Below are 14,164 nucleotides of genomic sequence, written 5' to 3'. Positions count from 1 at the left end.
AGGCAAGATCAGTGATGGGAGTAGAATAGTATCACACAACTTAGGTTACGTCTGGCAGCTAGATAACCTGTGCCTTTTCTGACTCTGTCCATGGCCATTCATGACAGGTAGGGGATGAAGAAACACCTCCCAATATTGGCTGCTTTGATGCCCACATAATATGCCAAGGAACAGCACTTTGTTTGGTATGAGAACTTGGTACAGTATAAAGGCTGAGAGCCATGAAGGATACTATAAACTATGTAGTTAGGATGGAATCCGGGCAGGCTGCAAATAACCTTTAATGGGTTTGATGTATGCCTTGTTTTCCTTTCCTTTTTCACAGGCTGGCAATACCAAGTTTAACCGAGCTAAACTGCTGAATGTAGGATACCTGGAGGCCCTGAAGGAGGAAAACTGGGACTGTTTCATTTTCCATGATGTGGACCTGGTGCCAGAGAATGACTTAAACATGTACACGTGTGAAAAACAACCAAAGCACCTTGTAGTTGGCAGGAACAACACTGGGTACAGGTAGGAATGAAAGAGTTTGGAGAATATTTTGACTAGTAACTGCCAAATTATTGGTAACATTCCCCTTTCTAAAGGACGCTTAGATTGGTGCATTCCCTGCCATCTCATACAATACTGTGCCCTTTTATAGCGCCTTCCATCCAAGGATCTCTACAAACATAAATGAATTTAGTCTCTCAAATCACCAGTGAGGTAGGTCACTGTGGTTAGCCCTGTTTCTCACATGGGGAAATGGAGGTTCTGAGGGGGCTAAGTGATGTATCGTAGGTTATGCATAGACACTGTGGCAGAACTGGGAATTCATTTCAGGTCTCCTGGTCCTGTGATTTTTAGCAGGATCATCCTCCCTAAAGTTGCTCTAATAAAGGAAACTTTATTAGAGCAACTTTAGGGAGGATGATCCTGCCTCTCATTAGCTGTTTGTACAGCTCATAGCACAGTGGGGTCCTGATGTCACTTGGGCCCTCTAGGTGTTACTGTAACACAAATAATAGATCTAGAGTGTGAAATAGGAAATCAAGTCCCACCCTCCTCAAATAAGCGAAGCCCTCAAATTTGGCATGAATACTTAGAAGAGTTTGAGTAGGAATGCTGTAGCCTTTTCTTTGAAGACATCCTTCCTTTTTTAATGCCATGCCAATCCAAATATTAGTGATAAAAGTTGTGCTACTCAAAAGCTGATGTGTAGTGTGTGAAAGTAGAACTCCTTTATACCCTTTATAAAAAGATTGGGGGTGGGGGGCGGCAGAGGGCAGGGAAAAGACTAAATGTGCAAATCCTTACACGGGATAAACAGCCTCTTACCATATCTTTCCCAGATCTGAAGAAGAGCTCTGTGGAGCTCCAAAGCTTGTCTCTTTCACCAACAGAAGTTGGTCCAATGAAAGATATTACCTCACCCACCCTGTCTCTCTTACCACTCAGTCAGTCTAACTCCAGGATTCCAACCAGCCTCATAACAGATTTCTGGAAGTACTGTGCCTTGCAAAGAGAATACCAAGGGCCATAAGACAGCCCACTGAACACAGTAGAAGCAAGCACCTCAGTTATTCAAGAGAGAGTTGGATTCCAGAAGAGTAACAATGGAATGCCCCTTGAGGCACTTGAATGGCCTCAGATGCCCTAGTTACTGCATCTGTTTTGAGTAATGAATCACAGATGAATTTTTGCTCTTAGTAGCGATTTTCTTACAGTTAATTTTCGAAGTCTTCCTTTGTCTCTGGGAAAGAGCTGCTAGTTTTCATTCAGATGATTTAGTGGTTCAAGCCTTGGTTTGGAGAGAGGGGAAAAAAATCTGTCAGAAGGATAGGTATGTTGTTAAGGCACTGGACTGGGATCTTGGTTTAATTCTTGGCTCTGCCACACACTTCCCATGTGAGCTTGGGCAAGTCACTTTTTAAAATCTCTGCCTCCTATACCCATCTTTAAAATTGGGACAGTTCTTCCCTATATCCCAGCAACTTCATTATCATGTGTGAGAGATTCAGATCCTATGCTCAGGAGAGCCATGTAAGAAGCTAGATAGAGCCCTAGTGAGCCTGGAACCACATGTTAAAACCCCATCAGGGTTGACTCAGCCTTTTGTCCTGCTGAGGTGGATAAATGAGGCAGTTTACTGTGTGCAGATCTTTCAAACAGGACCCAGGCGCTGATTGTTCTTGTTTTTCCCGGTGGGTGCGCCACCCCTGATTGGCCTTGTTCTGCCCCCTCCCCCAAGGCTACTCTCTGCTCCCCTCCCATAGCCGTAGTTTGACTGCTATTTTGTGGGGGGAGGGGTGCGCCCATGCATGCGCACACGTGCACACTGAAGCCAGTTTCTTTGGCTTGCTGCCTCTCCCCCTGCCTGGAGTGGTACCTGGACTGCCGGTACTGGGAGGTGGGGAGGGACTGGCACTGGCTTAACGGGGGTGGGGGGGGACTGGCTTAACAGGGGAGCCCCAGCAGCTGCTGGCAGCTGCTCTGGCACCAGCTGTGGCAGCAATGTCACTGCTCTAGTGCTGCTGCAGCCACCTCCCTGCTGGGGCTGCTGTTGCTGCGGAGCAGATGCCACATGCTGGGCTCCTGCTTTTCCCCCCACCTCATTCCTGTTACCCCTCCTCTTCCCCATCCCCTCCCTCTTCCTCTCCCCACTGTCTCCTGCCCCATCCCCTTCTCTTCCCTCCACCCCACCCCTTGCCCTGGTTTCCCCCCCAGCGGCACTCACTGTTGTATGGTAAACAGGCAAGCACTAAGACCCAGGAGGCAGTGGCCTGGAGCACTGGAGAACAGCTTCTCTGTCCTGCCCCCTCTGCTCTCCCTGAGCCAAAACATGCTGGGCAGGGGGCGTTGGAGGGGGAGGCGCAGTTCGTGAAGGACAGAGTCGTCCTCCCGCCCTGCAGGCCGAGCAGAGCCAGTCCTACAAGCCAGCTTGGCGCTCCAGAAATCGGGGGCGGGGGAGAAGTGGCACATGACCCCGTGTAACCCCCTCCACACACCCTACACCCCCCCCACCTCTCTTTGATTGGGGAGTGCTCCCCTGCACTCTCCCAAACTATGCCTGTACTCCGTCCCCTGAGCACCTTCCGCTGGCTGCTCACTCCTTCCTGCCCCTCCTGCCTTAAGGGCGTGTGATGGGGGTGAGAAGAGGGAGAGGAGCAAGTGGTGGAGGCTTCGGGGGAACAGGTGAGGCAGGGCACGAAGAGGCGCAGCATAGGCGGGGCCGCAGGGGAAGAGGCAGAGTGGGAGCAGTGCCTCAGTGCAGAGTGCGGGCGGGGCCACTGTCCATGGGTGCTGAACACCTCCTTTTTTCCCCCCCATAAGTGCTTAAGCCCCAGAGCACCCACGGAGTTGGTGCCTGTGAAACAGGATCTTAAAATGTAAGGCCCTATCTGTTCTACATAGACACTTATAGGGCATTTTTTGTCAGAGGAGGGATTTGCCCCATTGGCCTTGTAGAAAATTGCCTCTTATCCCCTGTTGCTGTGTGGTGACTGTCTAGTTGGCTGCTGCACTCTCCCCCAGAGAGGCTACATTTCAGTAGTTCTGTATTTATATAATTTGCAATTTGATCTTCGATTCTTTGGGAGGGTAAAAACTTTTCTCATCATGCTTATAGTATTGAATCCCAGAAGCTGAGGATGGAAAACCCTTCTAGCTCAGCCAGCCCATCTCCCTGGGGCCAGCACACAGTTGTTGCTATTGTATATTTTCTAGTGGCCCCCTCCTACCCCCCACCAGTCTAGTTTTAAAAGTACCAAGTCAGAGGCTTCCACCTCTTCCCCTAAGAAAGAACCCCTCTGAGGTTGCTAAAACACTAATACACACACAACCAGGTCATTAGATGGAGCCTATCACTCCTTTCCTATGGCTTTGTTAAAAGCCCATTCACAACACTCAAAAGAGATTGACTTTTCCTGTTATAAGCTGTTTTCAGCCTTAAAGCACAGGGGTCATGCAACAGGGTGTCTTGAGTAAAGCAGGTTTGTGGAGCTTCACCTGATAAACAACAGATTAGACACAGCACTTTATTATCCCCACTGTTGAGCACAACAGGCGTTCACTGTTCCGCAGATGGGCATCCTGGTATTTCCCCAAGGCTGGGATGGTGCCACTTGATTTACGTCACTGAGACAATAAAATCACATTCACATTGAGGCCCATAGGTGTGATGGCTATAAACCCTTGTTTACTGTTCCAGGAAATGTTGATTATGGTGAACAATGGGGGTAATCACTGTGGGCAACACTATTGCAGGGAGTCCAATGACTCATTCAACAGAGAGCAAAACTGGATAGTGAAATGGGTGGGGCGTGTGTATATGGGGCCTCATTACAGTTCTATAAAAGCAGCAAAGAGTCCTGTGGCACCTTATAGACTAACAGACGTATTGGAGCATGAGCCTTCGTGGGTGAATACCCACATCCGACGAAGTATTCACCCACGAAAGCTCATGTTCCAGTACGTCTGTTAGTCTATAAGGTGCCACAGGACTCTTTTTGCTGCTTTTACAGATCCAGATTAACACGGCTACCCCTCTCAAACATTACAGTTCTACTTACTTTGCACAGATCTAATGTCATTGGTGTGAAATGAATTCAAAACCTTGACTTGAAGTCAGTGTTTTATTGGTCCCTCCCCATTCCTTGGCAGGCTTAACCCACTGTCCCATTTTAGATCGCTAGCAGAGCTACTAGTTTTAGGTGCTGGGATCACACTTTCAAATGGGCTTGTACTCAAACCCCCTTGTTCGGCTGTACAGATGGGGTAATTGCTGGTCCATCTAGCTGATCAAATCACTCTGCTTTTCTAAACCACCCCTCACTACAGTTTGTAGGTGGCGAGACACAGCTACAATTCACAGCAAGTTCTATCCAACACAAGACCTCAAACCCTTTCCCCACCATCAATCCTTGCATGCTGCAGCCTGATGACCTCCTTTTGCATGCTGGGGGAGGAGGTGAAGGGAAAGTAGGAAGAGAAGTTGCGAGAAGGAGGGGAAGAAGAGGTGAGACATCAGAGGGAGAGAGTATCCAGCCAGAACAGCATCTTTCATTGCTCATGGACCGACCAGGCACGCTTTCTCTAGAGAAGCAGACTGCAGTCCCAGAGAGTGACAGGAGTACAAGGGGCAGCCTAAATCATCTAACCGTAGAAAGAAAATAGGATGGGAAAACAGGTGGGTGGGAGCACTTATTTTGGTCATTGGTGGGAGACTGTTCCATGTTGGGCACATTAAAGAAATGAATAATAGCACTTGGATCTTCCAGGCTGTTTACATTGCTTATCCTCTGTATATACTGTAATGGACACCTTCTTCCAGTCTCTTCAGCTTATGCATTACATCTACTTAGACTTACTCACACGCACTGACCCACGTGTAATTTAAAGCCACTTGCATATCACCTGGCAGGCTGTGTTGTAACCCAGGCCTTAAGGTCAGAGGAGAGGAGTGTGTCAGAAAAAGCAACTAGCAAGAGGGCGAGTAAAGTGTGTCACCTCCTAATTGGTGTAATTTCCAGGACAGTGAAGCTAGAAGCTGAAATTAATCTCCCTTAGAGTCAAGCTCCCTTGCACTAATTTATCGCTGTGTAACTTACACTACCTTACACATTACAGTATCTTAACACATCACCTCTGAATTTGTCCTGCCGTGCCTTTAGCTCTGTACCATTGCAATCAGTTTTTCATATCCAGTCTTCAAGACTTTACTGTCAAATTGTGATACTACCAATCCACTGATTAGAAAATAGCTCTCCTTCTTTTCAGTATGTCATTGTGTAGCCTTGCTGCCTCCCTTTTCATTTGGAGCCCTTGGGATACAGAGCCATCTTTGACTGGCAAGGAGCGATCTAGAGTTGAGGAGCAAAGTAAAGAATGCTCCAGACTGCCAGTTGGAGAGAAAGTTGTTCTGATTAGCACTCTGAAGTGAATCACTGTTTTTTGGAGAGAAATGGGCCTAAATCCAGGACCTGAACACCTCTGAATTTTGGAGAAAGTTCAGACCTTGATTCAAACTTTGCAGCTTGGGCCCAAGGTTCAGGGCTGTATTTCCAGTAGTATTGGTTCTTACATTTCATGTCACTTCTATCTTTCAGGTTTTTTCACTATACCTTCTTGTCCATTTCCAGGTTGCGTTACCAGGGATATTTTGGGGGAGTAACTGCTCTAACAAGGGATCAGTTTTCCAAGGTGAATGGATTCTCTAACAATTACTGGGGCTGGGGTGGAGAAGATGACGACCTCCGAATCAGGTAACCAAATGGCTAGTGGGAAATGAGTGTATGTGGTATGGTATAGGATTTGGATGAATGGGATATCTGCCAATAATATCCCAAGTGTGACTTAACATGAGCACTTCAGTTCAGAAGGAATAGGGAAGGGAATGTACCACTGGAAGGTCTTGAGATATGAAGAGTAAATGAGTCAGGGAATTTGCAATGCGCGCGGCAGGGTATTACTGGCTGATCAGCAGTGTGTTGTGGGTGCTGGAATCGAGATGACACTTGATTGTGGTTGTGTCTGGCAGCAAGATACTTACATAGCTGCGCTCTCTGGGTGATGGGGAAATGATTGATTTCACCGAGAGCAGAAGCATTAATTCTGGGTAGGATTTTCAGTGTTGTTTTCTTCTGTGTATCCAGAAGAGGGGCATCTCTTAAGAATCCTCCTCAGGGCTGCAGTGGAAGCAGTTACATCTGTATTCTGCTCTTTGTCTCATATTAAACGTACTGTTCTCTTTTGAGCCTCCTCCTAAAGGAAGTTCTGTGAAGAGAGTCTGAGGATGCAAACTGAGTGTGTCTCATTCATTTGACAATTTTCTGCTGTATTCAGTCAAGAAGCCTTAGGGCTTCAGCTCCTCAAACCCTATTTAGCTTTCTGACTGCAAGCTAGATGCTCTTTCAGCAGCTTTGGTGACAAATAGCCCTGGGTACGTCTCAATTCTTGGCCATGAAATTTGCTTTCGAACTCTCCACTTGCAGGAGGATTGTGTTCCATAAACTTTTATTTAAAAAACAAAACATCCAAAATGTTCAAAGGTGGGTGCCTGAAGTTAGGCTCTTACTTGAAGTACCTCACATACATATGCATTTATCTAGTACTTGTTGTTGCAAAGAGACCCTTCAAAATGTAAAGAGGTTAAACTGATGCGATGATGTGTGTCTCAGTCTGCAGACAGCCTGAAACAATAGTTCGAGAGGTGCCAACTGCCCAGTTACTGCAGTAAGATGTTCACTCTGAACCCTAACGATGAATGTGAACCTATTGACTTCATTGGGGCCAGAATATCAATATTATTATTTCCTTGTCCATGTGCCTTGGTCTTTCTGACAAACAGCCAGTTTGTGTGTTTATCCCTGTAATCGGTCGGTCGGGGCTTGACCCTCCAGCGGGCAGGAGGGGAGCCACACCGACTCACTTCTGTTCGCCTGCTAGTCTTTAGGAGTCACTGAGAACAACGTTAGATGGCCGGGCCCTCTGGTGCCGGCGCTAGGCAAAGAGCAGTACAAATAGGCCCTGGCCCTCTAGAGCAGGGCAGGGCAACAGCAGTTCAATAAGCCCTGGCCCTCTGGAGCAGGGCAGGGCAACAGCAGTCCAAATAAGCCCTGGCCTCTGGAGCAGGGGCGGGGCAACAGCAGTTCAATAAGCCCTGGCCCTCTGGAGCAGGGCGGGGCAACAGCAGTTCAAATAAGCCCTGGCCCTCTGGAGCAGGGGCGGGGCAATAGCAGTTCAATAAGCCCTGGCCCTTTGGAGCAGGGCGGGGCAACAGCAGTTCAATAAACCCTGGCCCTCTGGAGCAGGGGCGGGGCAACAGCAGTTCAATAAACCCTGGCCCTCTGGAGCAGGGCGGGGCAACAGCAGTTCAATAAGCCCTGGCCCTCTGGAGCAGGGGCGGGGCAACAGCAGTTCAATAAGCCCTGGCCCTCTGGAGCAGGGGCGGGGCAACAGCAGTTCAATAAACCCTGGCCCTTTGGAGCAGGGCGGGGCAACAGCAGTTCAAATAAGCCCTGGCCCTCTGGAGCAGGGGCGGGGCAATAGCAGTTCAATAAGCCCTGGCCCTCTGGAGCAGGGGCAGGGCAATAGCAGTTCAATAAGCCCTGGCCCTCTGGAGCAGGGGCAGGGCAACAGTAGTACAAATAAGCCCTGGCCCTCTGGAGCAGGGGCTGGGCAATAGTAGTTCAAATAAGCCCTGGCCCTTTGGAGCAGGGCGGCACCAGCAGTACAAATAAGCCCTGGCCCTTTGGAGCAGGGCGGGGCAACAGCAGTTCAATAAGCCCTGGCCCTTTGGAGCAGGGCGGGGCAACAGCAGTTCAATAAGCCCTGGCCCTCTGGAGCAGGGCAGGGCAACAGCAGTACAAATAAGCCCTGGCCCTCTGGAGCGGGGCAGGGCAACAGCAGTTCAATAAGCCCTGGCCCTTTGGAGCAGGGGCGGGGCAACAGCAGTTCAATAAGCCCTGGCCCTCTGGAGCAGGGGCGGGGCAACAGCAGTTCAATAAGCCCTGGCCCTCTGGAGCAGGGGCGGGGCAATAGCAGTACAAATAAGCCCTGGCCCTTTGGAGCAGGGGCGGGGCAACAGCAGTTCAAATAAGCCCTGGCCCTCTGGAGCAGGGGCTGGGCAATAGTAGTTCAAATAAGCCCTGGCCCTTTGGAGCAGGGCGGCACCAGCAGTACAAATAAGCCCTGGCCCTTTGGAGCAGGGCGGGGCAACAGCAGTTCAATAAACCCTGGCCCTCTGGAGCAGGGCGGGGCAACAGCAGTACAAATAAGCCCTGGCCCTTTGGAGCAGGGCGGGGCAACAGCAGTTCAATAAGCCCTGGCCCTCTGGAGCAGGGCAGGGCAACAGCAGTTCAAATAAGCCCTGGCCCTTTGGAGCAGGGCGGGGCAACAGCAGTTCAATAAGCCCTGGCCCTTTGGAGCAGGGCAGGGCAACAGCAAGAGGCAGAGCTCAGACCCTCAGGCAGGGCTGAAGAGCAGTTCAGTCTGTAAGCCCAAACCCTAAGTCAGGGCGGGGCAGCAAACTACCTTAGTAGTTGACATCTTTAGCTTCTCTCTAACTTCTTCAATGCCATTGGGATTTCAATGTAAAAGCCTGTAGCTCATTGAAAATGGAATGGGCAGCATAAAATAATGTGAGTTTAATATCAAAAGAAATAATAGAGTTAAATATGCATCCCATAGACTGTGTTGTTTTTAATTTTCCTGGTGATACCCTGGAATTTTCAGCTGTCACCTGAGAGCCTTAGAATCCAGGGCCCTGCCACAGAAGTTGGGCCAAGTTCACTGTAGAATGAATGAGGCCTTGCCATAGACTCCTGGATGAATACAGCCAACATGAAACAGACCACAAGGCTAGAGAGAACGGCTGTTTAAATGCTCTGTAGTATGATGTGTTTAAACCCCCCAAATAAGCCATACTAGCGTAACCGTTAATTGCTTGTGGTCAAAAGGAATGGGTGACTGGAGCCCTAACTGAGTGCTCTGTGGGAGAAGTTTGCTGGGCTCCATTTCTATGGTGGAGTGTGGTGTGGGGGAGAGAGGAGGGTGTGTCTGAGTTCTTTGGGGGTGTGGTTCTCTGTTCTGTCTATATACATGTTTTAGCTCCCCATCATCCTCTAGGTGCCCTTGAGACGTCTGTGACCCTCTTCTTGCCCTGCTTACAGGTACTGTTCTGCTCACTGTAATGTTATTACTTTCAGGGTTGAGATGCAGAAGATGAGGGTGATGCGGCCATCCCTTGATGTAGGAAAGTATACGATGATCTTCCACACAAGAGACAGAGGCAATGAGGTGAATGGAGAAAGGTGAGTAAGGACTAGCAGTCCATTCCACACCCTCTCCCCGTAGGGGGAGACAGAAAGGACTGATGGCACAGCCTCTCTCCTGCTAACACCATCTGGGAAAGTGCTTTCTGCAGTGTCCTTCTCCTGTGAGCCTTATAGGAGAAAGAGGCTAACAATCTAGGCTTGTTCCTGGAGACCACTGCCTGGTATCTGAGCATCTCTTAAAACTGTGCACATAAATGCCTCCCCTCTCCCTCCCGCCCTCAACAACTAAGACAGAGTTACAGTTACAGGCACATATCCATCATTTGGGTGCACCTTACCTTTCAAGCCTCAAAGGTTAGAAAGCCAGGAGTTTTCATGAAATTATAGGCTCCCTGTACATGTGAGTCTGATCCTGCTGAGGGAAGGGAAAGCAAGACTTTCTGCTTCCCAATACACATGCACACACGAGAATAGATGTAAAACTGGGTAAAAGGAACCCAGTCTTTAAAGTGCTCTCACTTCTCCTTCAGATCCCCCAATAGCATAGGTGCAGGGTAGAGCTTGATGCTCCTCTGCTGTGAATTGTAATGGCACCTCCAGCTCTGGAGTAGGGGTTTCTTAACTCCACAGGCCTATAAATATTTTTTTCTTTGATTGTATCCTTAGGATGAAACTCTTGCAGCAGGTGTCCCGAGTGTGGAAAACAGATGGGCTGAACTCCTGTTCCTATAAACTGCTCTCGGTGGAGCACAACCCTTTGTACATTAATGTCACAGTGGATTTCAGCATGCCACCGAAGATCTCGTAACAGTGTTTCCTGTAGATTCTAGGAGACGGGAATAGATCTTCCACTTGCGGTAGCTGCTGCAGTGCCTGGAAAGGCAGTGTTCTGCCGGAAGGGGTCCCCCAGCAGCACAGAGACAGTGCAGAGGAAATAGCTTCTTTCATCCTTTCTAATTATTTGGTTACGAATTTTGTTTTGTGGCAGCGCTGTGCGTTAAGCAGGGGACCTGGACTGACTGAATGGATATGTCGCCGTGCCTGTTAGTTTGTTTTCACTGGGATATTTAGTCTACTTGTTCGGACTGTTGGCTTTTTATTGGCCTTGTTGGGAACTTGAACTACACCCACTGAAAGGCTTCAGCTCCAGTAGCTGTTTCCAAACCTTCTACAATTAGAGAGCAGGACACAGGAGCCAACACTGCCGTGTTTTCAAAAGGAGCGAGACGGTGTTATCATACAAAGCGCAAGAATATTTCATAGCCGAAAGTCTTGTTTAGAAAGGCTGATTTGATCTCAGCCTGGTTGAGCGAGGAAAGGGAGAGGGAAGTAAGCTGCAGCCACATTGAAGAGAGTTTAAAAACTCTCAATAAAATACAACCCATTTCACTCCAAAGGATTCCCTTGTCCTTCATCAGTTCAATTCAGTACCTAGTGGGAGTACTCAAGAGTCCTGTGGATATATGAAAGGCTCACTTATTTCTGCAGCAAGACTGTAATACAGACACTAGCATGGTTATCACCTTTCTACTGTGCCAGTCTGGGCTGGGCATTGAGGGAATACACACAAATAAGTCATGTGTAAAATGGATTGAGACTACCCCCCGTTTCTTGCTTCCGAGACACTGTTAGCCTGGTGCTCAGTGTGGCATAAATACCCAGCAAGGTAATGACTTGACTTTTTGTAGTTCTCGCTTTAAAAAAAAAAAAAGGGGTTGATTTGTGGATAAACTGGTTAGCAGTTGCGGTAAATTGCAAGTTTTCCCACTGCAAATGCATGGGAGTGTTGTAAGCCCCTTCTCTACAGCAGCAGACAACACTGTGTTGGTGCTTGATGGGTAGATGTTGGTTGCAATCAATAAATGTAAGATCATAGTCTTCTCAAGAAGAAAAAGCTTTGATTCTGATGTTTGTTATATTATTTCCTCCAGGAAGCAGTAATTGATTACCTAGAAACTTAAATGTTAAAAACCCTGCTCATGGTAATGTGAAGTCTAAAGAATTATTTCCTGTGGCTAGTTGCTAAGCATATTCATTCTACCCTGCAGAGGAAAGACTCAAGCTGTTACGGCTTACTGATTTAAGAACAGTGTCCATCTTGGCCCCTGAGTTTGCCAACTGCATCCATTTGCTCTTCAGATTAGCTCTGAAATTACTAATATTTTGGAATGTACCAAAAATTGCTGAGATTTTAAAACCAGTACCAGTGCCAGATTTTTCCACTTCCAGTTTTTCCTGTTGTTGCTGATGGTTAGGCAGGTGGTTTTTTGAAAGGAGAGAGAATAAACACTCCCACTCCATCTCCCCTATGCAAAACTGTCCCAAAAGCAGCCCTTGCTCAAGCCCACCAGGGCTGAACAGGTTGACTGCATACAGTGAGGTCACAAAGGGGGCAGGTCCTTCCAGACACTGCTTCAATCTGAAAAGTTAGATTTTTTTACACTCTTACCTTTTTCATCAAATCAAGCAAATGGGCCAAGTTTTACATTTCAGTCATTCTTGCTCTCACTGCATTGTGTGCCCAGAATGCTTTTATAATGGGAAAAGTGTGGAGGGTTTTCCTAACTTACTCCTCAAAACCCAGGATTTTACTTGAAGGTGTTTTTGGGTTTGGTTTTGTTTTCTAATTCTGTCAAAAAGCAAGAGACCGCATCTTGAGAACTTGAGACAAAAGGTCAATGTTTGGAAAATTAAGTGTGCGGCAGTGACAATTAGATGTGATGTATAATAGAAATAGCAGATGCTTGCTATCATTAATGCTATAAAAGCTGAGACACTGCTCCACCCTGAACACTTTGAAAAGTAAATTCCATCATATGCTGCCATCTGCTGTTTCCCCCTGAACACTGCAGTAATAAACGTTCCTTATAGTAAGGAAGCTGCAGCTGTCAAAAGTGTCTGCTTCATGCAGGGGAGCTCTATCCCACCCCACATTCTGTTGTGGCTATGACACAAGGACTTCCTCATCCTGGGGCTAGTAGACTTCAGATGGTGGAGAATATGACATAGTCTGTAGACTCAATACAAAGCAGCTGCTCTGGAGAAATGGTGTTTTTAGAACAGACTAATCTCTAGGGCCACCTAATGACAAAAGGAAATTAAACAGTATTTGCATTTTGTTTGGTCCTCTTGTCCCCTTACAGAATGCTACCACCAGTCTATGCTGAACAGGAAGGCAAAAAAGACTTTGCAAGTGCAGAAGCCAGTAGTCTTTATTAATAGTATTCCTCAGCTGGTTGTGCATGCCAGAACTTATGCTCTTTCTAGTAGTTTCTGGATGCATTTGAGAAGTTGGTTAGTGAAAAACCCTGTTTTAATAGGCACAGGACATAAACTAGAACAGCTTGGTAAGGCATAGAGAAAGAGCAAATAGAGATAGTTGGGACACTGAGGCTTTTAATCCTAAAGTGTACAGATTCAGACCCTGCTCGGGGAAAGGAAATAAAAAAAAAAATAGGGCTTTCCCCTGAGCAACAGCCAGTCTGTTGATTGTCAGGAAACAATACAAAGCCCCTGTGTGTGTACTTCTGCCTTGTTAAGGGGTGGGAGGGATTCAATTTGTATTAAGAAACAGGACAGGATAACTAAGTGGTGCTTTACTGCCAATGTATTGAGAGGGGGCCTTTTAGAAATAGATTAAATCTATCGGGGGTGGGTACAAAGTCCAGCTTCAACCACTTCTCCTTTAGCCCCCAAGAAAGATGACAACTCAGTCCATATTCTTATTCCCATTAAGGGTAAGTAATTTTTCCTTGTTAACATGTCTATTTCCCCATCCTACAACAGAAAGGATCCAGAATGGAAGGCAGTGTGAAATGAAAGATAGGGGGCTTACCTTAGCTGGACGTTTAAAAAGATTCAACAACCCACGGGACTGACTGCTCTAATTAAACTTTATTATTGGCTAGTCCTGAGGGTCACTCCACAGCTGTTTAGGAATGGGTCAGTCCCCTTCCCCTAAAGGGATTAACACATTTAGCAGTGTGACCTCCAGATAACACAGAGGAGTAGGGGATTGTTTAAATAGCTTCAGCTGCTTAAAAGATGTAACCCCATAAGAAATACAATAGGAGCAAAATGACTTCTTTAGATTTATGACAAAGCTTGCTTGCAGTCAGCTAGGAATAAATGGCTGGTCACACTGACACAGAGGAAAGGTAGTGAAATGCACTAGCTGTCTCACATGATCTGTGAAAACTGAAGAGATGGCCCACTGGACGGCTGAAAGGACTGGTAAAGGGGGAAGATACAGGCCTTTAACTAGGGTGTTAGCCAAAGATAAGTTACTAAAGCATTAAGAACTGGCACCTTTGTAGAACTAGCTGAGAGTTCACACACTCAATGGAGAAGTGTCTGTATCACAAAAGTGATGGTTCCCCATTATTGCAGGCTCAGGGCTAGACCAAGGA

General features: G+C 47.4%; 1 protein-coding gene across 5 annotated transcripts in view; it reads left to right on the top strand.

Moving 5' to 3' along the window:
• Window positions 1–13,209, top strand: part of B4GALT4 (beta-1,4-galactosyltransferase 4) — a 54,635-nt gene extending 41,426 nt beyond the window's left edge. For 4 of the 5 annotated variants that reach the window (XM_039528536.1, XM_039528523.1, XM_039528537.1 and 1 more), the window contains 4 exons: window positions 326–513; window positions 6,120–6,242; window positions 9,687–9,791; window positions 10,422–13,209. In XM_039528536.1, coding sequence (XP_039384470.1) covers window positions 326–513; window positions 6,120–6,242; window positions 9,687–9,791; window positions 10,422–10,563 — 558 coding nt within the window. In that variant the 3' untranslated portion in view covers window positions 10,564–13,209. The remainder of the gene's footprint in view (window positions 1–325; window positions 514–6,119; window positions 6,243–9,686; window positions 9,792–10,421) is intronic. The other variant, XM_039528541.1, reaches the window with a different exon arrangement.
• The last annotated feature ends 955 nt before the right edge of the window (window positions 13,210–14,164 follow it).

Source organism: Mauremys reevesii, linkage group 1 (assembly GCF_016161935.1).
Source record: "Mauremys reevesii isolate NIE-2019 linkage group 1, ASM1616193v1, whole genome shotgun sequence".
NCBI lineage: Eukaryota > Metazoa > Chordata > Testudines > Geoemydidae > Mauremys > Mauremys reevesii.
The sequence above is the reverse complement of the archived record's forward strand: the minus strand, read 5'-3'. Positions and strand labels throughout refer to the sequence as shown.